The sequence below is a fragment of the Notolepis coatsorum genome (assembly GCF_963971535.1).
Source record: "Notolepis coatsorum genome assembly, chromosome: 7".
Classification (NCBI taxonomy): domain Eukaryota; kingdom Metazoa; phylum Chordata; class Actinopteri; order Aulopiformes; family Paralepididae; genus Notolepis; species Notolepis coatsorum.
The window spans coordinates 30,046,333-30,072,035 of NC_140171.1; the positions used below are offsets into that span (position 1 = coordinate 30,046,333).

Below are 25,703 nucleotides of genomic sequence, written 5' to 3' on the forward strand. Positions count from 1 at the left end.
AGTGCTAATGAGCTGTAATCAGTTGGACCTGATACAGTGATACACAGCGAGTGAAGAGAGGCCTTGGCCATGCTCGACTGTGTGAATAATTCATTTAATTATGTAGTATCAATTTAATAACTGACATATCAAGTATCGTATTTGTATTATAGTATGTGTGTGTGTGTGTTTGTGCGTGTGTGTGTGCGCCTGCATGTTGTGTGGCTGTGTGTGTGTGTGTTTGTATGTTTATGTGTGGCTGTGTGTGTGTGTGTGTGTGTGTGTGTGTGTGTGTGTGTGTGTGTGTGTGTGTGTGTGTGTGTGTGTGTGTGTGTGTGTGTGTGGCTGTGTGTGTGTGCCTGCATGTTTATGAGTGGCTGTGTGTGGAAGAGACTGTCGAACTGCACAGAGAGTCTGCAAGGAGGGTTCTGCTTAGCATGAAGCAGTCTGAGATCAGGCAGCACTGGTGTGGACTCAGATTACAGGGAACGCTAGCTTGTTTGGAGTTTGCTGACCACTCGGTCTCACACTCTGTGTTTAAGAATGCCGCTGTTGGTGAAGATGTTTTAAAATTTACCATCAAAGCAAGACTGCAGGTATTACCCACTAAATACAATCTGTCCACTTGGTATCCTCAAACTCAGTCCATTCTGTTTAAACCATTAGGATTCACAACACCTAGAATCCATTGCACACATAACAAACGGATGTAATGCATACAAACACCTGTACATCGCTCATCATGACCGTATTGTGGACATTGTGTCTGATGCGGTACGGAACATATCACCATCCTAGTGCAGCAATGCACAAACATGCCAGAGTGCAACCAGAGTGGTTTGGCCTTACCAATGATGTATTTTTTTTTTTATCTACTTTTTTCTGTAATTTACTCTCGTGCCAATTCTCCCTCCCATGTCCTGATCGTTGCTCGCATATGCCCCCCACTGGTCGGTTGTGCCAGCGCGGACTCTCATTTGGCGAGGAGTAACGTGTAGGAGGCTCACACTGCCCCCGCCATTTTCTTGACTTTGCTGTGCAGGCGCCCCAACCGACCTGTACACAACGACCACCCTTCGACTTCCCACCTGCTAACTCTGCCAATTGAGTTAGTATGACGGCCGGCCCAAGCCGGAGGCAACGCCGACAGCCAGATTAGAACCCGGTGTCTCTTGTGTTGGTGACGAGCGCAATGTCCGCTGCGCCACCCAGCTGCCTTACCAACGATGTCTTTGCTAACATACCAAATACACTGCATGTTGTTTTTGTTGACACCAGCCACAGGGAGGTGCTGGTCGTAGAAGTAGGCTGTACCTTTGATCTGTACATGGACCAGGCCTTCCGGGACTATCAAATACCAACCACTGCTCAGGGTGATGGCCGACCTTGGGTATAGGTGTAGATATAGTGTACTTGTATTCGGAAGTCTTGGCCATGTATACAAATGCACCATGACCGGTCTGAGAATTGCTACAATGTCTAAAAGAAAAGCCAAACAAATTGCCAAATATTGCTCTGTCTCAGCTATTATTTGGCAGCTTAGCCACGTGGAGAAGGAGGTGCTAGTCTACCCCCTTAAGTGTTCAGTGCTGCTTGGCCCCGATACATTTGATTCCCTGTTTATGTAATATAATTTGTGGAACAAATAAAGTATTAAAATGTGTGTGTGTGTGTGCATACCTTTATTACTAAACTTTGTTTGAATTAGACTTTGTTACTACCGTAGGTGAAATTGAGAATGAGGTTACATTTTAGTTTTACTGTCCTGTTTACGAGGACATGAGGGAAGTACTCTCCATTAGGTGCGGCTGGTGGCGCAGCGAGATTGTGCTCGTCACCATGCAGAGACTCTGGTCTCGAATCCGGGTGTCGGCATTGCCTCCGGCTTGGGCCGGCCGTCATACTGGCTCAATTGGCAGAGTCAGCGGGTGGAAGTCGATGGGTGTAATCTGGACGTGTGGACAGCGACTCCTACAGGTCGGTTGGGGACGCCTGCACAGCAGAGACAGGAAATAATAATATAAAATATAAAAATCTTAATATATTCCTTGAAAACGAGGCCTTTTCAAATGCTATAAAAACGAAAATGAACAGATAAAAAAACAATCAGTTTCGACAATGTTGACTGCAAACAAGTCATTGATAAACGACAGGCAGATTAGACACATAGCCATAATTTAAAACATAGATTATGCGTTTTTTAACGCTATCATTGAAGTGGATGCTGGCACTCAACATGGATTTCAATGTTAACTGGCCGGCACTGAAACTGTTAAAAATAAACATTTAAAAAAAATAATGTTATCAATTGTTTAGATACACCGATTACTCAATAAAATAATTTTTGGATGAATCGATTACTTAAATAATTGCAGCTCCACACACAATCCAAAGCTTGTTTTGCACGAATACATTTAGTTTGACAGTTATTGAGAGTTAACACATTGTGTGCCATAAACGTGTTTTTACGTTTCTGGGCGCCAATCGTTGAGTGCCATAACGTATAAATACGTTTTGGATCGTTTGATCTTTTTACTTTGATCCCCGCTCTACAGTTGCCCAGAGCGATCTGCATCATTTAGGCACTTCCCGACAATTTGGAACTGCATTCTGATCGACCATCACCAGGTGACAGTATCGTCCCGTGTCTGAACTGCATGGGGCTCTGTGCTGATAGCCAGATTCACTTTCAGTTTCTCCTCGCGAGTGGCCACTCCTTCTCCCGGGACAGGAATTCATTCCTAAGCGTATTTGACCATTGAAACGTGTATAGACATATACACTGGTAATCGCGATGGCGATGCGATCGCTTGGAATTTTCTCTTGAAATACCTTCTGGCTAAGGTAAGGCAGATTTTATGTCTATTTTACCTAATCTGAAACGTGTTTTCTAACGATCACAGTTCTGTGTTTCAATGGACGAAAAACATGCTCGGCAAACGCGATCACAGTTATGAGTTAAAACGACCCCCCCCCCCCCCCCCCCCCCCCCCCCGCCCTTGAAGATTTTGTGATGATACATAATACAAGTCATATACCTTTGATATGGGAGTATTCAGGGTTTCAGAGGATCAGCCAGAACGGTTTGGGCTTATTGCACATAGCGTGTTTTATCTCGCAATCTATGAAAAAATACTATTATCTTGGAAATGCGCGATGTTTATCGTGTAAACTACAAACTACAGCATGTGGAAACAAACCATTATTCCCATGCTGGACTACAAGTAATGTTTGTCGAAATGGGCCACACCGTGTCTCTACAGCTATAATACAGAACACAAACACAGCATTGCAAACATAGTGCAACGACCAAGGAAACGACTAGAAAGGCCGGCATTCTAAAGGTAAATTAACCAAACAGCGCGGCACGCAAAGTGTTAATGCGATTGGTCAGTTATGTATGTAACCTCGATTCTCTGAACTCACTCACTATGGGAAAAAAGTACTTATACGCGCCTTTTAGGTAGAAAGGATTAGCCAGCACCTGGGGAGTCCCGCCCCTAGCATCCTTCCATTCACAATGATACTATGGAAGCAAATGAGTGCCAGAAGTATTTGAATTTAATCAGACACCGCATTTATAGCATTGAAAATAATAACTTTGAAAACATGTATCTGAATTTGAAAACATGTATCTGAATTTTTTCAGACACCGCATTTTTGTATCTGAATTATTTCAGACACTGCATTTATAGTTTCAGACACCGAATTTATAGCATTGCAAATAAATACTTTGAAAATCATGTATCAGAATTTCTTTGCTCCAAATTTACCTATGCGAAATAAAAATGCAGTGTTAATAAAACAATTCGAATGCATAATAAAATTCAATTCGACGCCAAAAAAAAAATTCGATGCATAATTGCGGTGTATATAATTCGATGTCAAAAATTCGATGCATAATTGCGGTGTATGGAATTCGATGTAAAAAACCAACATCCGGGTATCCAGCTGCAGAACCACAGAACCACCACAGCAGCAGCAGGCTGAGGCCCCTCTATTTGGGTCACATGATTTGGGTCACGTGACTGTCCCACCCAATGGCTGAAATGGAGTATTGCACTGCAGGCATTGGCTGATGCACTGCGGGATTGATTGATTGATTGATTGAAAACTTTATTAACAGATTGTAGAATGGGTACAGTGACCGATTGATTGATTGATTGATTGATTGATTGAACACTTTATTAACAGATTGCAGAATGGGTACAGTGACGTCACAGGCCCGGATTGATTGATTGATTGATTGATCTGATTGATTGAAAACTTTATTAACAGATTGTAGAATGGGTACAGTGACCGATTGATTGATTGAAAACTTTATTAACAGATTGCAGAATGGGTACAGTGACGTCACAGGCCCGGATTGATTGATTGATTGATTGAAAACTTTATTAACAGATTGCAGAATGGGTACAGTGACGTCACAGGCCCGGATTGATTGATTGATTGATTGATTGAAAACTTTATTAACAGATTGCAGAATGGGTATAGAGGTGTGAGAGGTGTGAGAGGTGTGATAGGTGTGATAGGTATGATAGGTGTGAGAGGTGTGATAGGTGGGATCGGTGGGATAGGTGTGATAGGTGCGAGAGGTGTGATAGGTGTGAGAGGTGTGATAGGTGTGATAGGTGGGATCGGTGTGATAGGTGTGAGAGGTGTGAGAGGTGTGATAGGTGTGATAGGTGTGATAGGTGTGATAGGTGGGATAGGTGTGAGAGGTGGGATCGGTGTGAGAGGTGTGATAGGTGTGAGAGGTGTGAGAGGTGTGATCGGTGTGATAGGTGTGATAGGTGTGATAGGTGGGATCGGTGTGATAGGTGTGATAGGTGTGAGAGGTGTGATAGGTGTGATAGGTGTGATAGGTGGGATCGGTGTGATAGGTGTGATAGGTGTGAGATGTGTCCGATCACACCTATCACACCTATCACACCGATCCCACCTAGCACACCGATCCCACCTATCACACCTCTCACACCTATCACACCTCTCACACCTGTCACACATATCACACCTCTCACACCTATCACACCTATCACACCTAGCACACCGATCCCACCTATCACACCTCTCACACCTCTCACACCTATCACACCTCTCACACCTCTCACACCTATCACACCTATCACACCTCTCACACCTATCACACCTCTCACACCGATCCCACCTCTCACACCTATCACACCTATCCCACCTCTCATACCTATCACACCTATCACACCTCTATACCCATTCTGCAATCTGTTAATAAAGTTTTCAATCAATCAATCAATCAATCAATCAATCAATCTGGGCCTGTGACGTCACTGTACCCATTCTGCAATCTGTTAATAAAGTTTTCAATCAATCAATCAATCAATCCGGGCCTGTGACGTCACTGTACCCATTCTGTAATCTGTTAATAAAGTTTTCAATCAATCAATCAATCAATCAGTCACTGTACCATTCTACAATCTGTTAATAAAGTTTTCAATCAATCAATCAGATCAATCAATCAATCAATCAATCCGGGCCTGTGACGTCACTGTACCCATTCTGCAATCTGTTAATAAAGTTTTCAATCAATCAATCAATCAATCAATCAATCGGTCACTGTACCCATTCTACAATCTGTTAATAAAGTTTTCAATCAATCAATCAGGGCCTGTGGCGGTCACGTGTACCCATTCTGCAATCTGTTAATAAAGTTTTCAATCAATCAATCAATCCGGGCCTGTGACGTCACTGTACCCATTCTGCAATCTGTTAATAAAGTTTTCAATCAATCAATCAATCAATCGGTCACTGTACCCATTCTACAATCTGTTAATAAAGTTTTCAATCAATCAATCAGATCAATCAATCAATCCGGGCCTGTGACGTCACTGTACCCATTCTGCAATCTGTTAATAAAGTTTTCAATCAATCAATCAATCAATCAATCAATCGGTCACTGTACCCATTCTACAATCTGTTAATAAAGTTTTCAATCAATCAATCAGGGCCTGTGGCGGTCACGTGTACCCATTCTGCAATCTGTTAATAAAGTTTTCAATCAATCAATCAATCCGGGCCTGTGACGTCACTGTACCCATTCTGCAATCTGTTAATAAAGTTTTCAATCAATCAATCAATCAATCAATCGGTCACTGTACCCATTCTACAATCTGTTAATAAAGTTTTCAATCAATCAATCAGATCAATCAATCAATCAATCCGGGCCTGTGACGTCACTGTACCCATTCTGCAATCCGTTAATAAAGTTTTCAATCAATCAATCAATCAATCAATCGGTCACTGTACCCATTCTACAATCTGTTAATAAAGTTTTCAATCAATCAATCAGGGCCTGTGGCGGTCACGTGTACCCATTCTGCAATCTGTTAATAAAGTTTTCAATCAATCAATCAATCAATCAATCAATCAATCAATCAATCAATCAATCAATCAATCCCGCAGTGCATCAGCCAATTCCCGCAGTGCAATACTCCAATTCAGCCATTGGGTGGGACGGTCACGTGACCCAAATCACGTGACCCAAATCAGCCAATGGAAGCGAGGGGCCTCAGCCTGCTGCTGCTGTGGTGGTTCTGTGGTTCTGCATCTGGATACCCGGATGTTGGTTTTTTACATCGAATTCCATACACCGCAATTATGCATTGAATTTTTGACATCGAATTATATACACCGCAATTATGCATAGAATTTTTTTTTTGGCGTCAAATTGAATTTTATTATGCATTCGAATTGTTTTATTAACACTGCATTTTTATTTCGCATTGGTAAATTCGGAGCAAAGAAATTCAGATACATGATTTTCAAAGTATTTATTTGCAATGCTATAAATTCGGTGTCTGAAACTATAAATGCGGTGTCTGAAATAATTCAGATACAAAAATGCGGTGTCTGAAAAAATTCAGATACATGTTTTCAAATTCAGATACATGTTTTCAAAGTTATTATTTTCAATGCTATAAATGCGGTGTCTGATTAAATTCAAATACTTCTGGCACTCATTTGCTTCCATATGATACAGCTCTTCAAGACAAGCCAACTTTGAGGGACATTCTAGTGTTGTGTCTCACTCTGTTTCCTTCAGAGAACCAAGGTTACACAACCTTTCTCTTTCAGTCAATTCGACACAACTCACTCTATAGGAGTTTTATAAACGCCACAAAAAGCTCCAGCCTGAGCTCCATTAAGCTATAGCCTAGTGACCTGAGCCCTTTGCCTGCAACATTGCCTGGCCCGAGCCTGGAGACATTGAGGCGATAGTATCTCACAAAGATATGAGGAGAAGCCCAACTGGCAGCCTCACATTTTGTTAAAAGATACCCTTAAATAGGACCTGTGAAGTAGCCACACCCCTTGTGGAATGGGCACACACCCCTGGTGGTGGCTCCTTGCCCATACAGCCATAGGTCATGACAATCCAGTGCGAAAGATGCTGTTTAGACAAGAGCATGACCCCTAACTGGATTTGCAAAGCACACAAATAGCTGGTCACTCTGAAGGCCAGAGTTCTCTGTATATAAATGTGCAGTGAATAGAGTGTATGAAGTCCACCCACTAATTTAACGGACACCAACGGCAGTTGTTTTATACAGAAGTACTTCCTGCAATGGATAAAACAGAGCATTACACAATGCCTCCGATACCAAATGACAAATCCCAAGACGTGACTATTGTTCTAGTGGAGAGGCTCAAATGCTGCACTCCCTTTAGAAAGCAACATGCCAAAGGGTGGGCGCCAGCTGTGATGTCATCAAATCCATAATGGCTAAAATGGCTGCCAAATAGACTTTGACACCAGGCATCAAACACATTAGACTTAAGATCATAAAACGACCCAGTTGAAGTAGCCCTGGCACTCTGAAGTGTAGCTATGACACTAGGGGGAAGCCCTTCCAAGATCAATGTGGACCTTTTAGAGAACATGCCTAGAAATGCCATAGGTCTGGCCCCTAGGGTTCACAGTAGAGTACTGCATGATGGGAGCTGCCATGACTCCCTCTCCAACATCCCCTCTCTGCCACCTGGGGGTACTAGAATCAGAGAGAGCCCCTCCTCTCTCACTCTCTCTGTAACTGGGATGAGATGAGTCAGAGGAAAGGCAAATAGCAACACATTACACTGAACCCCTACTTTGGGACGCACGTCCCCGCACTTCAAGCAGCACGTTTAGCCACAACTGTGTTGAGTGCATCCGTCCCCAGGGGGCGCTGTTCCCTGGGCAGTTTCTCTGGATGTGAACAGTCCCGCCAAACTATGCACGAATGATTTTCATCACACACTCCACTCTTGATTGACAGGTTTCCCCTGGATTGACAGGTCCGCTCACACACACTCAAGTGGCCCGGGACACGAGTCGCTCCCAGTGGTCTCACACGCACGCCGCTCCATAGTAGACTCTTTTGTGCCAACAAATGGAGCAGACGAGAGCGCGCAGGCATCCGCAGTCATGACCTTCTTGGATATTACCATGCCCATCATGACACTCTTGGTGAGCAGCGTGTGACATAACATCCGCGATGCTGGAGTGCAAACAGCTGTTACCAGTATCTCTGTTGCGACGCATACGACTGGCTGAATTAAACCGCAGGGAGAGAGCCCATCGTTGAGATGCCCCCATTAACAGCGGTCCCAATGGATATCAATAAGGGAGGCAATAAGTCCCAATAAACAGAGACACATTCTGCACTTTACCATGTGGCCGAGACGAAACGGGCCGCTGTCTCTCTCTGTTGAGAGATGGAGGCTCTGAAAGAGGTGGAGTTCAGATTCATACCTCGCAAAAACGATTCCTATTTTGGAATCAGTGAACTCTTAGGTGTTTATTGTTAACCCCAGGTTCCCTGAGATGAGAGAGCAGTGTTTCTGTGTTCTCTATTGCTTGGGCTACAGATTCTGACCCGACTAGGAAATCGTACAGTAAGCCATAACCGAGAGCCCTGGTTCCCTCAACAGAGCCAAGGTGACCTCTGCACATTTTTGTTAATTGTCAAGACACTTGAATTCTCTCAACTGTAAGATGGGTCAAGACCCATCCCCCTTCTTACAACAAAGTAACGGCTATAATGTCCTGAGTAGGCCTCTTTCCGAATTGTAAATAAATGGTAAATGGTGCTTTTATCCAAAGTGTTTTACAATTTTGTTCCTCACATTCACTCACACAGATGGTGGAGGCAAGCGCGCAAGGTGCCAACCTGCTCATCTGGAGCAATTATGGGTTAAGTGTCTTGCTCAAGGATATTTCGACATGCTGCCCGGAAGGAGAGGGAATTGAACCGGGAACCTTCCTCTTACCAGACGACTGCTCTACCTCCTGAGCCACTGTCGACCATTCTTGGCCACTAGAGAGGTTTCTTCTCTCAGAATATGTGCATATTCCCTTTTTATTTATGTCTCTTATCACACCGGAGAAGGCTGGTGGTGTCTGGATGAACTGGAGTTTGTAGCTGTTCTTTATTGTGCTGAGAAGCCAAGGGGTTCAACAACCATGCACACCTACACGACACCATCAGCTCCTGGCGCAGTGCATACGTCATGCCCTCTGCCTTGTCTGAGCTGAGGGCGTTCCCCCCTCTCTGCTGGACCTACAGAGAGTTTTATTTGTTTCTCTCCTGGGTATGTCAGGTGCATTTTTCTTTTTTAACATTTCTCTTTTTCCCCCTCACCAGTCTTGGTGCTGGGCTCGACTGTGGTGGAATGTGGTTCTTTATCTTTATTTTAGTTTTTAACAAACTCTGCTTTTGTGCTTGTGCCACTATTTTGCTCGAGCCCAGGGGGACCTGCGGGCATGCTGAGCTTGAACACTATTGTTAGTGGGACAGAACTGCACGCTGGGGAGCATAGCATATGGGAATGCTTTTGTGACACTGTTTTGAGCACTTAACTCCTGCCACCATCCCGGGAACACACACAGGGGTCTGACGAGGAGAACTGAACGAACCCTGACGAACCTATGGGGGGGGGGGGGGGGGGGGCATTTAGAACAGGGGGGGTGGTTTAGCCCACCATCCACCCTCTAGAGGCGAGGAAGACCTTCTGCTTCCTTGACTTTTTAGACGCTAGTGCAGATGGCGGGGTGAGGGGAGTGTGGCTGATCCACCTGGGTTGAAGCGGTTCTTGGTCCCAGCAGACTGTTGCTGCCAGGGTCTCTCTCTGCTGAGGGCCAGCCTGTTGCTGCCAGGGTCTCTCTCTGCTGAGGGGCAGCCTGTTGCTGCCAGGGTCTCGCTCTGCTGAGGGGCAGCCTGTTGCTTCCAGGGTCTCTCTCTGCTGAGGGCCAGCCTGTTGCTGCCAGGGTCTCTCTCTGCTGAGGGGCAGCCAGGGTCTCTCTGCTGAGGGCCAGCCTGTTGCTGCCAGGGTCTCTCTGCTGAGGGGCAGCCTTTTGCTGCCAGGGTCTCTCTCTGCTGAGGGGCAGCCTGCTGCCAGGGTCTCTCTCTGCTGAGGGGCAGCCTGCTGCCTGGGTCTCTCTCTGCTGAGGGCCAGCCTGTTGCTGCCAGGGTCTCTCTGCTGAGGGGCAGCCTGTTGCTGCCAGGGTCTCTCTCTGCTGAGGGCCAGCCTGTTGCTGCCAGGGTCTCTCTGCTGAGGGGCAGCCTGTTGCTGCCAGGGTCTCTCTCTGCTGAGGGCCAGCCTGTTGCTTCCTGGGTCTCTCTCTGCTGAGGGGCAGCCTGCTGCTTTGTGGGTCTCTCTGCTGAGGGGCAGCCTGCTGCCAGGGTCTCTCTGCTGAGGGGCAGCCTGTTGCTGCCAGGGTCTCTCTCTGCTGAGGGGCAGCCAGGGTCTCTCTGCTGAGGGCCAGCCTGTTGCTGCCAGGGTCTCTCTGCTGAGGGCCAGCCTGTTGCTTCCAGGGTCTCTCTCTGCTGAGGGCCAGCCTGTTGCTTCCTGGGTCTCTCTCTGCTGAGGGGCAGCCTGCTGCTTTGTGGGTCTCTCTGCTGAGGGGCAGCCTGCTGCCAGGGTCTCTCTGCTGAGGGGCAGCCTGTTGCTGCCAGGGTCTCTCTCTGCTGAGGGGCAGCCTGTTGCTGCCAGGGTCTCTCTCTGCTGAGGGGCAGCCTGTTGCTGCCAGGGTCTCTCTCTGCTGAGGGGCAGCCTGCTGCCAGGGTCTCTCTGCTGAGGGGCAGCCTGCTGCCAGGGTCTCTCTCTGCTGCCAGGGTCTCTCTCTGCTGAGGGGCAGCCTGCTTCCTGGGTCTCTCTCTGCTGCCAGGGTCTCTCTCTGCTGAGGGGCAGCCTGCTGCTTCCTGGGCTTCCAGCCAGGGTCCACAGCCACCTGAGCAAAAGAGCGCCCCGGCCCAGCTGGATGGCTGGCGAGGGTAGCCTGTTTGCAGGGAAGCATTGAGCTGAAAGCCTCACTCACTCTTCAGCTCGATTGAGGCCTGCATGGTGGCAACCACTCCACCAAACCACCCCCCTGAGAGCTGAGATTCTCGTCCAAGGAGTCTCTCCTTGTCTGGAACGTTGGCCAGGTGGAACCACAGATGCCTCTGTGCCACAACAGTCTAACCCATGACCCTGCCCGCGGCCTGATTCAACGGGTAGTCCGCATGGTGAAATCGAGCACCGTACGGACTTCCCTCTGTGATAGATTTCCCATGCTCCACGTCGGCCTGGAGCTCCGTGAGATGAGCATAGAAACTGTGGTCTGGGCTCAAGCTGCCTGGGCAGCATCTGAGCCAAAAACCTGGGCTGCTTGTGAGGGAGCATGGGCATGGAGGTAAAGCCTGCGTTGGTATTCTGGGGCCAATTAGGCTGCAATGAAGAATACAATAATAATAATAATAATAATAATAATAATGCAGGACTTTTTAGAAGTCTTTATTCGGCATGCAACGAGACACTTGCAATGGGCGGCACACACACACACAGGAACGTGACATAAGAGGTGTAGCAAGCTTAAAAAATAAATGAAAATCTTACATGTGAGCCAATATTGATAATGTATGTCAATATGTTACCTTAGATTTTTATATATTTGTATATATTTAGATATAATTTGTTTGTGTGTTAATGTTGTTGTGTTTCCTCGGTTGGTACGTCTTGCTATGTTGTGTTTCCTCGGTTGGTACGTCTTGCTATGTTTTAATTGTATTATGTTTTAATTGTAATGTATATGTTGTAGGGCTGACCTTCGAAGCTTTTTTTGGCAATCGAAGCTTCGGGGCCGAGCTTCGATTTTAATTCAAAGCTTCGATTAAAAAAATAATAATAATAATACTTATTTTTTTTAATCTTATGTTGTGGGACTTGTACAGCACTTTGGTAAACTTTGTTGTTTTTAAATGTGCTCTATAAATAAAGTGGATTGGATTAATTAATTAAGTAGCCCCTTTCATGACTGTGACGCAGCCAACAAGGTTTCACTCGGCTGTGTGATTTAATTCAAGGTGGATCGCTGTTGTCATTCGAACAACTTCAGATTTCAAATTCCAAATTCCAAATCAAGAATGTTTAAGTAAGATGAATGAAGTAAGATTTTGATTATTTGAAATATGGCCCGTGTAGACTAAACTATGCACATAATTATGTCAGTCTACAAAACATCAGGGAAGCCAACTCGCTAGACATCTTTAAAAGACAGCTTAAAGGGGTTATGCACTGCTATTCCTAGCACTATTTGGGCAACTTTACACACTTCCTGTGAGTCTATGTAACACATCTGTAATTTTTATTCCAAAAATAATCATTGTTTTATATTTCTAATCTTGTACTCAAAACCAGCATTTTTCAGCCTCATGAAAGCAGGCTATTATTGGCTTGGCTCCACCCAGACTTTGAGTGACAGCCACCCACCAAATAGCTCCGCCCATCTCCCCGTCAGAGATTAGGTTTCAGGTTACATACAAATATGGTATGTCATAAATATAGAGATGTAGCAGTACTGTCTATCTATATATATATAATATGTTACCATGAATTGAAATTGGGGGACCCTGATGTAAACAAGACGAAAGTCTTTCTCTGGTCTCCATCATAGCAGTACTGAGCAGTACTGTAGCAATACAAATATGGTATGTCATAAATATAGAGATGTAGCAGTACTGTCTATCTATATATATGTTACCACTATTTGTAAAAGCCACAACCACGTTACCATATTTGTAATAATGTAAATCATTGTGTCGTTGTACATATTGTGTATACACCGTTAGAAGCTAACATAGCTTAGCTTGGTAGCTATTGTGCTAACAACATATCCCGACGTCCGGCATGCACGCCCGACACAAAATGGTTCTCTCCTCTCTGTACACCCCCGTCCCCACGGGTACCCTGCCGGGGAGCCCATGGACGCGACAACGGCGGCAGCCGTAGGGTGCTCGAGCCCGCCGTAACGCTAGTGGTACACAATAGCTATGAGCTAACTAACGCTACGGCCGCCGCTGTTGTCGCGTCCACAAGCTCCCCGGCAGGACACCCGCGAGAACGGGGGCACACAAGGAGGAGAGAACCACCCCAAATCGAGCACTCATGCCGGCCGACAAGCCGGACACCGCGGTTGTTGTTAGCACAATAGTAGCCCACTGTGATGCACCGAGTGGGCCACCATTGATCAACATGCAGCGATGTGTAGCTTGCATGATGCGTGTGCAGTGCTTTGCCACACAGGTCTGAGAAGAGGACCTGCACATGATAGCAACCGGGAGCGTCGCGGAGCATTCAGCCTGCTGGCTACCTAGATCCACTTCAACCAGCCGAGCGTCGGGAGCTCCAGCAGCTTGTCGATGTGCTAATAGCCTGGAGCCAGCTACCGTTAGCTTGCAGAGGCTCCAGCACACCGACAAGCTGTGTAGCCAGCTAACGTTAGCTTGCAGAGGCTCCAGCACACCGACAAGCTGTGTAGCCAGCTACCGTTAGCTTGCAGAGGCTATTAGCACACCGACAAGCTGTGTAGCCAGCAGGCTGAATGCTCCGCGACGCTGGTTGAAGTGGATCTAGGTAGCCAGCAGGCTGAATGCTCAACGACGCTCCCGGTTGCTAACGCCGGCCCCGGCTGGTGCTAAGTAGCTAGCGATCGCTCCCGAGTCCCGAGAGCTAACGCCGGTCTGTCTGTCGAAGACCGAGGGAACCGCATCAGGCTTCAGCTGATTAGTGATCTTCTGGACAAACCTTCCACCCTGCAGGTAGCAAGAATGGAGGCGGGCATTACTAAAACCACAGAGCCAATCACATCACCGTGCGCTATAAACAGCACCCTGTGACGTGCACCAGGTCGTCAAATCAACATGACCTGATTTACTAGAGGCAAAGAGGGGATGGGCTGTAGCTGAGGAATTCGCCAATATAGTATTTAGGCCCAAAAACACATTGATACGAACTCCTATTACTATAATACAATGCTAGAGACTGAAAAATGACATTTATAATGCATAGCACCTAACCTATCTCTTTGCTCAGGCATTTCACTGATAGATATCTGCTACCACCTAGTGGCAAGAGGAAACATCAGGGATATCCTGACACAACTTGTATTTATTCTTACCCTGCCTACTCTTTTACACTGCCTATCAAATTCATGTGTCGGTTATTGCACTTTTTACTTCTTACTGATGACTATTTTTAAACTGAATCATTTCCTATTCTTATTATTTGCTATGCTCGCTTTTTTTTTTTTTTTTTTTTTTTATGTCCGTCGGTTAGTGCTGTAGCATTGTAGTAGAACCAGGTTAACTGTGTCCTGGCTGTAGTAGTAGAACCAGGTTAACTGTGTCCTGGCTGTAGTAGCATTGTAGAACCAGGTTAACTGTGTCCTGGCTGTAGCATTGCTGTAGCATTGTAGTAGAACCAGGTTAACTGTGTCCTGGCTGTAGTAGAACCAGGTTAACTGTGTCCTGGCTGTAGCATTGTAGAACCAGGTTAACTGTGTCCTGGCTGTAGCATTGTAGAACCAGGTTAACTGTGTCCTGGCTGTAGTAGCACTTTTTAATTACTGAATAGAGAGAACCAGGTTAACTGTGTCCTGGCTGTTGTAGAACCAGGTTAACTGTGTCCTGGCTGTAGTAGAACCAGGTTAACTGTGTCCTGGCTGTTAGTAGAAACACTAATACATGGCAGTTTGGTTTGTTAGAACAGACTGTAATCTTATGCTTATGGCAGATCAATCAGCATGGATTGTCTGTAAACTTTAATACATGGCAGTTTGGTTTGTTAGAACAGACTGTAATCTTCACTTGCTTATGGCAGATCAATCAGCATGGATTGTCTGTACACTTTATGCATTGTTGTATGCTCGCTCATGCCTGTATTTTTTATGTCCGTTCTATTTTATAATTTTTATTTTATTTTATTTTTATTTTACTATTTTTAAACTGAATCATTTTAAACTATTTTTACTATTTGTGTTACTGAAAACTGTAAGCGGAGAGCCTATTGGGATGCTAGATCCTAATGTGAAACACTGTGATTCTACCTGTCTATCTTTTTATGCTCGCTTATGCCTGTATTTTTTACTGTTGTGAAGCACTTTGAACTGCAACCTCTGTATGAAAAGTGCTATACAAATAAAGTTATTATTATTATTATTATTATTACAAGGTCCGGATTCTACATGGTCCGGGCCGGCAATGTAGACCTTGTAGACTCCACTAGAGACCAATTATCAGTATGTTCATGCATTTTTAAGAAGGGCTACTTCCACAAAAAAACAAAGAACTCACCAAAACATCTCAGTAGCACCTTATCTAAATGTTCTATTATCTATTTCATATATGGAGATTCATATTTATTTATGTATTGCATGCATTTCTACATTTTATTTCCTATTTTGTTTATTCATCTAAGTATCTTTCTTTCTTATGTGTGGAATTCTACAAGGCATGTAGGTGTATATGTGTTTGAGTATGATATCCTTCAAACAGGCAATAGTGATGATATAATTTTGGCAGTGCTGAGCTGGGTTACTTTCCTCCAGTGTATTTGTCCCCCGGCCCCACCCAATGGCCCCATGCACACACACACACACACACACACACACACACACACACACACACACACACATCGAAGTAAAAAATAAAAATAAAAAATGAAAATCGAAAAGCGAGAGACTAAACCTACCTAACGCTCTTGTTGTTGTTAGCTTACATGCTAACGTGAATGGGATCGACCATAGCATTGCGGCTAGGCTAGCTACCATAGCAGTACAGCAGCTAGTTGAATGGATAAACGTTATTTAACATTGCAGAATGGGTACAATACAATACGGCTCAATACAAACAGTTGTTAAGGGGGGGTGCAGAGTCATCAACACAATGTACCACCAAGAGCGGAGAGTTTATGTCTCTCAAAAAGCAAGAGACTAAACCTAACGCTCTTGTTGTTAGCTTACATGCTAACGTGAATGGGATCGACCATAGCATTGCGGCTAGGCTAGCTACCATAGCAGTACAGCAGCTAGTTGAATGGATAAACGTTATTTCGATGGCACAAGCTTCGAACATAAAAAATAAATCGAAGTTAAAAAATAGAAATAAAAATTGAAAGTTCGATTTTTTTAAATGTTCGAAGCTTGTGCCATCGAACGAAGCTTCGAAGCTTCGAAGTATTTAAGACAGCCCTAATATGTTGTAATGTTTTAATGTTGTCTCGTACCCCAGGAAGACTAGTTGACGTCAGCTAATGGGGATCCTTTGCTAATAAACAAATAAACACACAGGAACACACGCATTGTTTTTTGGGTCGCCAATGTGATTGAGTCTCTGCACTTGACCCATCCCGTCGTCCGGGAGCAGATAGGTGCGTCAGCGAGGTACCGCGCCCCGGGGCCCAATCCAAGTGCTCCTGCCCATCTTCGTCAGGGTGACAGCGGTCTGTTGTGCATGTTTTTCCATTGGGTTTCTCTTATCTCTTAACTCCACACAGAAAGGCCTGGGAGATACCCCATCTGGGTACCTGGCAACGCGGAAACCTGGTCCCCAAGCGGGAATCGAACCTTCTTGCTGTGAGGCGACAGTGTTAACCACTACACCACCGTGCCAAAAATTCCACTCTAGGGCAGGAGAAGCATCCCGATTATTTAGCCTTGTCTATCTCCGTCAGAGAGGTGAAGCCACCCAACAGGACCAAGGACCCAACCCCATGTCTTTTTGATGTCCCTGAAACAGCTATAAAAAATGGGGAGGGGTTGCTTTACCAGCCTGTGTAGGTGGGAGGACGTGTCCCTACATCTCATTACCCTCCTCATTAGCCCTGGGAGGAGGCCAGCTGAGACCAAGAAGACAGGTGGCTCGCTGGCAAACACAGAAGAAAAGGGGGGGGGGGGGACGGTGGCTCAGGAGGTAGAGCGGTTGTCAGGTAATCGTAAGGTTCCCAGTTTTTTTTTTTTTATTCCTGCTCCTCCCGAGCAGCATGTCGAAGTGTCCTTGAGCAAGACACTTAACCCCTAACTGCTCCCGAGCAGGTTGGCACCTGTGTGAGTGAATGTGTGAGTGAATGTGTGAGTGAATGGGTGAATGTGAGGCATAACTTGTAAAGCGCGTTGGATAAAAGCACTATATGCAGTCCATGCCGTCCAAAAGGGCACCGGCGGTTATGGGCCCTGCTTGCCCACTACTGTCAGCAGTGGACTGAGTCTGAGTCTGAGATAGTGACTCATCATCAGCCTCGCCGTCAGAGGGTTCGCTGGATTGGTTTAGTAGTGACTTGTTCACGTCCTCTCAGTCGGACTGTGCAAAGACTGCACTCATGACCCCCGTGTCCATGTTCGGCATTGGTGGTCACCGTTTCCAACTGACAGTCGGTGGTACTCTGTGTTCAGGCATCCACAGAGTACATTACTTATGATAATAAGTGACAATAATATAACAATAATACGATAATAACAAAAATACGATAATAACAAGAATACAATAATAACATGATAATAATACACTATATGATAATAATACCATACTAATACCATAATAACAATAACATTATAATAACAATACTATCATAACAATAACACGTATAATACAATAATAACACGACAATAACAATAATATTATACACACATAATAACACAATGAACTTAATATTATCAATAATAATACAAAATATAATAACAATGATAAGATCATAACAATACAATAATAATAAAATATCAATATGATAATACGATAATAACAGTAATATGATAATAATGCGATAATAACAATATTATGATAGTAATATGATAATAACACAATAATATGATACTAATACGATAATGACAATAATAATACAATAATAATAATATGATAACACGATAATAATAATATGATAGTAACACAATAATAACATGATAATAATAATACGATAAAAATACAATAATAAGATAATAACAACTCAGAGCGCTAGAGAATTAATGTGGTCATTGGAATGTAATCAAAAGCCCTCTCAAGTATAGAAATACATGTGTGTGAGTGAGTGTGTGTGTGTGTATGAATGTGTGCGCCTGCAGGCTTGCATGATTGTGTGTAGATGAGACAGACCTTTGCAGAGGTCGCTGATGTCCTCAGGGAGCTCTAGGTCAGCACAGCGCAGGGAGGAGGAGAAGAGGCTGACGGGCTTCTGGAAGGGAGTGTAGAGGCAGGACACTCCGTCAAACACCGGGTCCTCCAACAGCTCTGCAGGGGTGGGTCTGGAAGACCCCACACACACACACACACACACACACACACACACACACACACACACACACACACACACACACACACACACACACACAGGCCTTTTAGCCATCTAACCGCACATAATCCAATCACATTCCTTTCATCACTAGTTTGATTGAATTATAATCAACCACTTTTTTCAAGTAACAGGATTGGGTAATTTCCTTCACCACCACTTACAATATCTCTTCAAAAACAATTATGTCATACAAATAAAGCCGTCATAAATGTATAATAACACAATAATACTATGACAATAATATAATAATAATAATAATAATAATAATAATAATAATAATAATAATAATAATAATAATAATAATAATAATAATAATAATAATAATAATAATAATAATAATAATAATAATAATAATACGATAACAATAATACACTTACAATATCTCTTCAAACTCAATGGTGTCATAACTTAAAATAATCTGACCATTCACTGAATGAAGAGTTTAGAGGAGTCAATATTATTGTATCAGATATCAACAACAAAAACAATGCTTTTATTTCACTGGATCACTAACATCTGTTTGTTTGGGTATCATTTTACCAGCTGACCACAGCATGTTGGAATCTTGCATTCTATACACGCTGTGAGTATTCCATGCTCCTTGTAGTTCATCTCCGTGACTGAAAATTAAATGCCACAAGTTCCTCTGACAGGATATGATGTCCAAGACAGTGTATTTACCTTTTGGATGGAAGATAGGTCAAGCATTTCCTTAATAACTCTAGAACATTCTCGGGCAATTCCTGTAAAGCACAGGGACAATCGTATTAGTTACGCCACAAGATCAGCAGTTTTTTATGGCTTTCCAGAATCTAAAAGAAATAAAAGGTCTGAAACCACCCTGAAAAAAGGTTAAAAGCTTTTTTACAAGGAACACCATTCTAGCAATGGAGGCCAGATGAAGTCTATTAATACACACACACACACACACACACACACACACACACACACACACACACACACACACACACACACACACACACACACACGCGCACACACAAGTTAAGGTCACAAAAGATTGTGGCACTGATTTGGTTGATGTTGAATTAGGTTTGTGATCAGGTCTATACATTGATAAGCAACACAGGAAATCCTAAGAAGCAATGACCTTCTAAAACTACCACTAATAATTGAATTCAATGGAATCAAATTAGAATATTTCCATATGAGTGTATATATATATTGTATATATATATATGTGTGTGTGTGTGTTTATATAATGTATATATATATATTTATACGCATATATTTCCAGACAACCTTGATGGTATCCAAGCAGCCATGTTCCTCAGCAAGGACCGTGACAATGTCATCCATGCAACCTGAGAATGACCACAAAAGAGAGAGAAAAAAGTTAATAAACGCCATGATCCTAATCGAGCTCAACAGCATAAGATACTCAGGATATTACAACCATGACTTACCCAAGGTTATGATGAATTTCAATCTCTCGCTTATATCAATATTCTGCAGTAGTCGTCTACCCTGCAAGGACACACGGTTCACCGCATTAGGATTTCAAGGCAAAAAGGTTAATAAACCTTCAAACATAATTTCGAGCAAAACCACACATACGCGGAAGATATCATTTTAGTGTCTCGACAATATTAAATGTTGCGTGACTGAGATGAAGAGATTCTCACAGCACACATCTCAAAGAGCAGCACCCCGAGGGACCACACGTCAGTCTTTGGCCCCGAGGGCTGAGGAGCCTCGTCGTTGGAGGGGTCACTGGGGTGGTAGGAGCCCTGAGCGATCGCCTCTGGAGACAGATACGATGGGTACCTGGGAACACCATCACAGAGGAGAGGGTCACATTATTCATGAAGCTTCTATAGAACATGCGTCCCTGGTTTCCATTAACACATTGTCCGCCGGGGGTTATGCCCATCTCATGCCCCTCTCTGCCAGCGCTGTAAGCCTATGGAGATGTTTACCTTCTTTGCAGGGCTATAACTTTTTAAATTTTATTGCTATATTGACATTACTATGGCCCAGTCAACATCGATTATCTATCGTTCAGGATGTGGGAACGTTATACTTTTTCATTCATACATTGTTGTGTTAATACCTTCTAGAATATAAGTATGTTTTTAATCTTTTCTGCTGTAATTCCAAAAACGCTAGTTATAGGCCCAAACGCATTATATAGATTATCGATTGCCGTTTCCCCCCCATACACGCTACACCAAAAAACTCAAATGTATATGATCGGTATACATTATGCCTCATCATGCGCAGAGGAAAGGGGGGGGTCGTTTATAATTCCCCGATCATCAGTAAATGCTTTATGTAGGTTGGGTGGATATATTGATCAGATGGTTTGCAAACAAGGAAACGCACAATCGGGTTGAAAATAACGTTATATTCCTCTTACCGTGGGCCAATGAGACTGGCGGTGAAAGATCCCAATTATACGACGCCGATCGCCTAGGTCCATTTCCGGTTTGTATGTCGCAATAAACGCCGAAATCATATCGATTGTTAAGTTTAGAAAGCGATCCATTATGTACATAGTGTCTGTCGGGAGTCCCGTAACGAGATGTGACTGCCGGATGAGTTTCATCGATGCACTGATTGGCACATCCTGTTGGCGAGTGTAACTCGCCCGACCATCCACCAGGCGGCGGTATTGAGCCGTCGTTGCAGTCACATCTAAGGTCCAGCTGCAGCACCGGGGGTGGGTATATGAATTATGAATGCCATGGCGAAAAAATGAAATATTTATCTCAAAAACGCTGTACAGCGATCCTGGCGGTCAACGCATGGCGGCCAAAAACGCTGGAAAGCGATTTTGGCTACCAATGTGTTAAGCTGAAAATGATTAACTTGAGCATTATATATATATATTGTTTTTCCCCTGCAGTGGATGTCTTGTATTGTAATAGCCTAACAGCAGAATCTCTATCATGTGGTTCTCCTGCATAGCACGCTTGACTGAATCTCTGCTATAGCAGAAGATGACCCCAAGTCCTTTTCATATTCCAATATATATATATTTCATCCAATACATGTTTTTTTAATCATTGTTTAAAAAAAGACAGCTGATATTTGACAAGTGGCAGACTACACAATGACTCTATCTCGTGTGTTAACTGTACTCACATTATATCATGGACTGTAAAGAAAACAATGTACTTAGTGGTTTTATATCAAGAATCCATATACAAGAGATATGCTTATTACATTTTCAAACCAGATGTCCTTCTTAGTGGATAATGCAGGACATCTGCAAGGACAACAGACCTACTATATAATGGTATAGGCATGTGGGTGCACACACACACACACACACACACACACACACACACACACACACACACACACACACACACACACACACACACACACACACACACACACACACACACACACACACACACACACACACACACACACACACACACACACACACACACACACACACACACACACACACACACACACACACACACACACACACACACACACACACACACACACACACACACACACACACACACACAATTCTTCTTTTCACTCTGCAAAGGGATATTATACTGAGAGACTTTGTAGAACACACAAATGCCTTCAAATTAGGATATAAGTCCAACAATCTGTGCTTCAATCAGGAGGCTTATTTAATATCCTGTTTCTGCATCCTATATAACAGGATGGCCCGTGAAGCATAGGTCTTGTGCTATATCTTGTTTTTCACATAGACTTCACTGACAGCACGCATACACTGTGCTGTCCACACAAGGGAGCTGTTGACCCACACCATGACAAGTTCCAGGAGTGCATTGATTGATTGATAGAATAGAATAGAACGTGTTAAAGACACTTCACAGTTCATAGATGCTTCATAGTTACATGTTTCATGGGCCTCTATCTGAGCTGCAGTCTCTCAGCAAACCATTTGCAGACTGAGTAGATAGAACAGATTGCAATTTAATGCCTTTGTCAAAGGACCACATAAATGGTCACGTGTTTTTAATTTCTTACGCTCAGAAGAGAAAACGCTTACCCAATAGGGAAGTCGACATCCGCGCCGTGATCAGTCATGTGGTAGAGCCCAAACTTTGCCAGCTTGACGTTTCCCTAAACATGTTTTTAAAACATTCAATTTCAAAGCTATCATTTCATTTGTTTAGTTGCTTTATTCATTTTTCTTAAAACACTTGTGCAACCAGGCAATTTGACTAAAAACACATTCGTATTTACATCAACATCCCGAGGGGAATAGTTGCAGAAGGACATAGTGTAACAGACGCACACATTCCCAGCTGGGCTGTGTCCAGAACAGCCACATCTACGGCTGGCCACCAAGCAGCCCCCCCCCCCCCCCCCCCCCCCCCCCCTGGAGGACCGTGTCTCATCTACTGCTGGCCACCCATTATTCTCAGCCAAGTCAAGCAACTCAAAACAGCAACCTTGCAGGGATTAAAACCAGCAAACCCCTCCTTTCCCTAACCGTTCATGCATCCATTTTAATGGATTAGACATACAATCGAACGTGAAGTAAAGACCGTGCACAGCACACTCCCAATTGTTTCCGACGCGGTGTGTTGACGGCGCCGCTTGGAGCCCCGCGGGCCGCTGACCTACTGAGTACCGGGTGGCCGTGCTGCTGCCCCTGTTGTTTTCACTGTCATGTAAGTGGAAGCAGCGGCTTCGCCACCCACTCTGACCGAGGCAGGGAGGCTGCCACGCACCCAGGAAAGAAAACTAATATAAAAGAAGGAAGGGTCAACATGTCGGAATGCCAGCGTTCAATGCCCTGCTTGGTGTCAAGACTTTGGTGCCAGTTCTATTGAAGCCTGTATTCAAATGTAGAATGTACAAGCTATCTGAGGAAATATACATCAACTAATATATCAAACGTTAGCTAGTTAACAACGCAACAAATTGCAGATGATTCTGACATCCGAGGTAATAACCCGTTTAAATGACGAGGAGATGGCGGATCCCGTTCAACTCAATGTTGACCAAAACTGAACGTTTCCACACTTGGCACGAATGTGCGTTCACGTGCTACACAGTGACATAATGACCTTTCCTTCTTTTATAGAATCCTTGCCATGCACAGGCACAGGCAAACGCAACGTTTAGCTGCCCAAGCTGAGCTGCCGTTATGATGACATTCTGCCTCTTGCCACAGGCCTCTCATAATGTGTGGTAATTCTCATGTGTGTCCCAGATAAAGGAAGTCCGGCTCCACCCGGCTCCTGCGGCTATGGGAGAATGAATGGGCTATTAAAAGAGCGCTCCCAGCATCATCTGTGGGTCACAGAGGCTGTTGACCTTGAATGCAGTCTCCTAATAGTGATTTCTCTCTCCGATAAGGCAGGGGGGTTTTGAATTTTCAAAAAAGGCTATTTGAAAAAGAGGAAGGATCACTAGCCTAAAACGAGCTCAGCATGACGTCATCAGGTCCAGTGCTTTCTTGCAGTGGGGGGGGGGGGGGGGTTGACGGAATTGCAACATACCGTCATTTAGTGTTAGACAACGGTAAGGTTAGCTCTGTATGATGTACAGAGATATTTGGATAATGACCTATACTGAGAAGGCTGTGTGTGTGTGTGTGTGTGTGTGTGCGTGTGTGTGTGTGTGTGTGTGTGTGTGTGTGTGTGTGTGTGTGTGTGTGTGTGTGTGTGTGTATATATATTTTATACCCAGTTTAATCACCTGTACATTGTATATTACTATCGCACTTTACTGTTACATTTGCACTCTGGTTAGGCCTACATGCCAAACTTCTTTTTGTTGTACTGTACTTGTACTGTATAATGACAAATATACATTTGAATCTAATCTAATCGAATATGTGTGTACAAGTTGAAGGCTACTGTATGTGTGTAGAGAGAGAGAGAGAGAGCAAGAGGCAGGTAGTGTGTGTAGATAGATACAGTATGTCTGGGAATGAAGGCTATGTGTATGCATGTGTGTGTGTGTGATAGTAAGAGAGACAGAGGGAGGGAGAGATAGTGTGTTTGTGCATGTGTGTGTTAGAAAGAGAGAGCGAGAGAGTGTGAGAGAGAAAGAGAGAGGTGTGTTGGCAAATTTCACTAGTTAACAAAACATATAGTCCTTCAGTAAAATATCAGTTTCCCTCTCACTCCAACTGCACTATAAAGTACAAAATTACTGATATTTGACAAACGGCAGGCTGCACAATTACTCTATCTTAAGTGGTAACTATACTTTCATTTTATCATGGACTTTAAAAAACAATGTACAGTACAAGCATGGTGTGGTTTTTCATCAAGATACATGTAATTTTCGCCATAAGTGCACGACTGAAACTTAACATGGCAATAACACTTGAGAGGTCTATTGTGGAACTGCATCTACTGACCAATCAGAGACTGGGATGCACTATCACATGACATGGAGAGAGCCCTCCAATCAGTGATGGAACTGGGATGTGAATTCCGGGGGTGCTTCTTAGACAATGAACGGGGCTCTGAATGTATAATGTTTGTGTGAACTACACACTTAATTCAGGTTCAGACCTTCTAGCAGTGCTAGAATATAAACCTCTCTCTCTCTCTCTCTCTCTCTCTCTCTCTCTCTCTCTCTCTCTCTCTCGTCTAGCTTTAGGAGCAGCAGCATAGCAAGAACATTATGTGAATTCTTGAAATGGGTGAGATTCCCCTTTAATAAACGGTGAGTCAAAACTGCAGTATTTTTTTTTGTATACACTTTTTCTCCTTATTTTCCTATTTTTTCTCCCATCCCAATTTCGCCTCGCCAATTCTCCCTTCAATTCTCCCTTCCCCTGTCTCGAACGTTGCTAGACTATGCCTCCCGCTGGTCGGCTGCAGTGAGGACCAAGCCTTGCATCATGTGTCCCCTCCGGTACACGAGGAGGCAGCTGTCGCATCTTTTCACCTGTACAGCGTGATCTCTCAGTGGCGAGGAGTAACGTGTGGGAGGCTCACGCTGCCCCCGATGCTTCCTGATTCTGCTGTACAGGCGCACCAACCGACCTGTAGGAGTCGCTGTCCACAACGTCCGATCCCCACCCACCAGCTTTCCCACCCCTAAAACTGCCAATTGTGTTAGTATGAAGACCAGCCAAGCTGGTAGCAACGCCGAGAGCTGGGCTCGAACCCAGCATCTCCTGT

At 44.2% G+C, this 25,703-nt stretch overlaps 1 protein-coding gene across 1 annotated transcript in view; it reads right to left on the reverse strand.

Moving 5' to 3' along the window:
* The window catches only part of tbck (TBC1 domain containing kinase), a 188,737-nt gene that overhangs the window by 157,204 nt on the left and 5,830 nt on the right, over nt 1-25,703 (reverse strand). Inside the window, 6 exon segments of the mRNA XM_084318848.1 lie at nt 18,396-18,544; nt 19,276-19,337; nt 19,855-19,916; nt 20,019-20,079; nt 20,238-20,379; nt 22,601-22,674. Coding sequence (XP_084174974.1) covers nt 18,396-18,544; nt 19,276-19,337; nt 19,855-19,916; nt 20,019-20,079; nt 20,238-20,379; nt 22,601-22,674 — 550 coding nt within the window.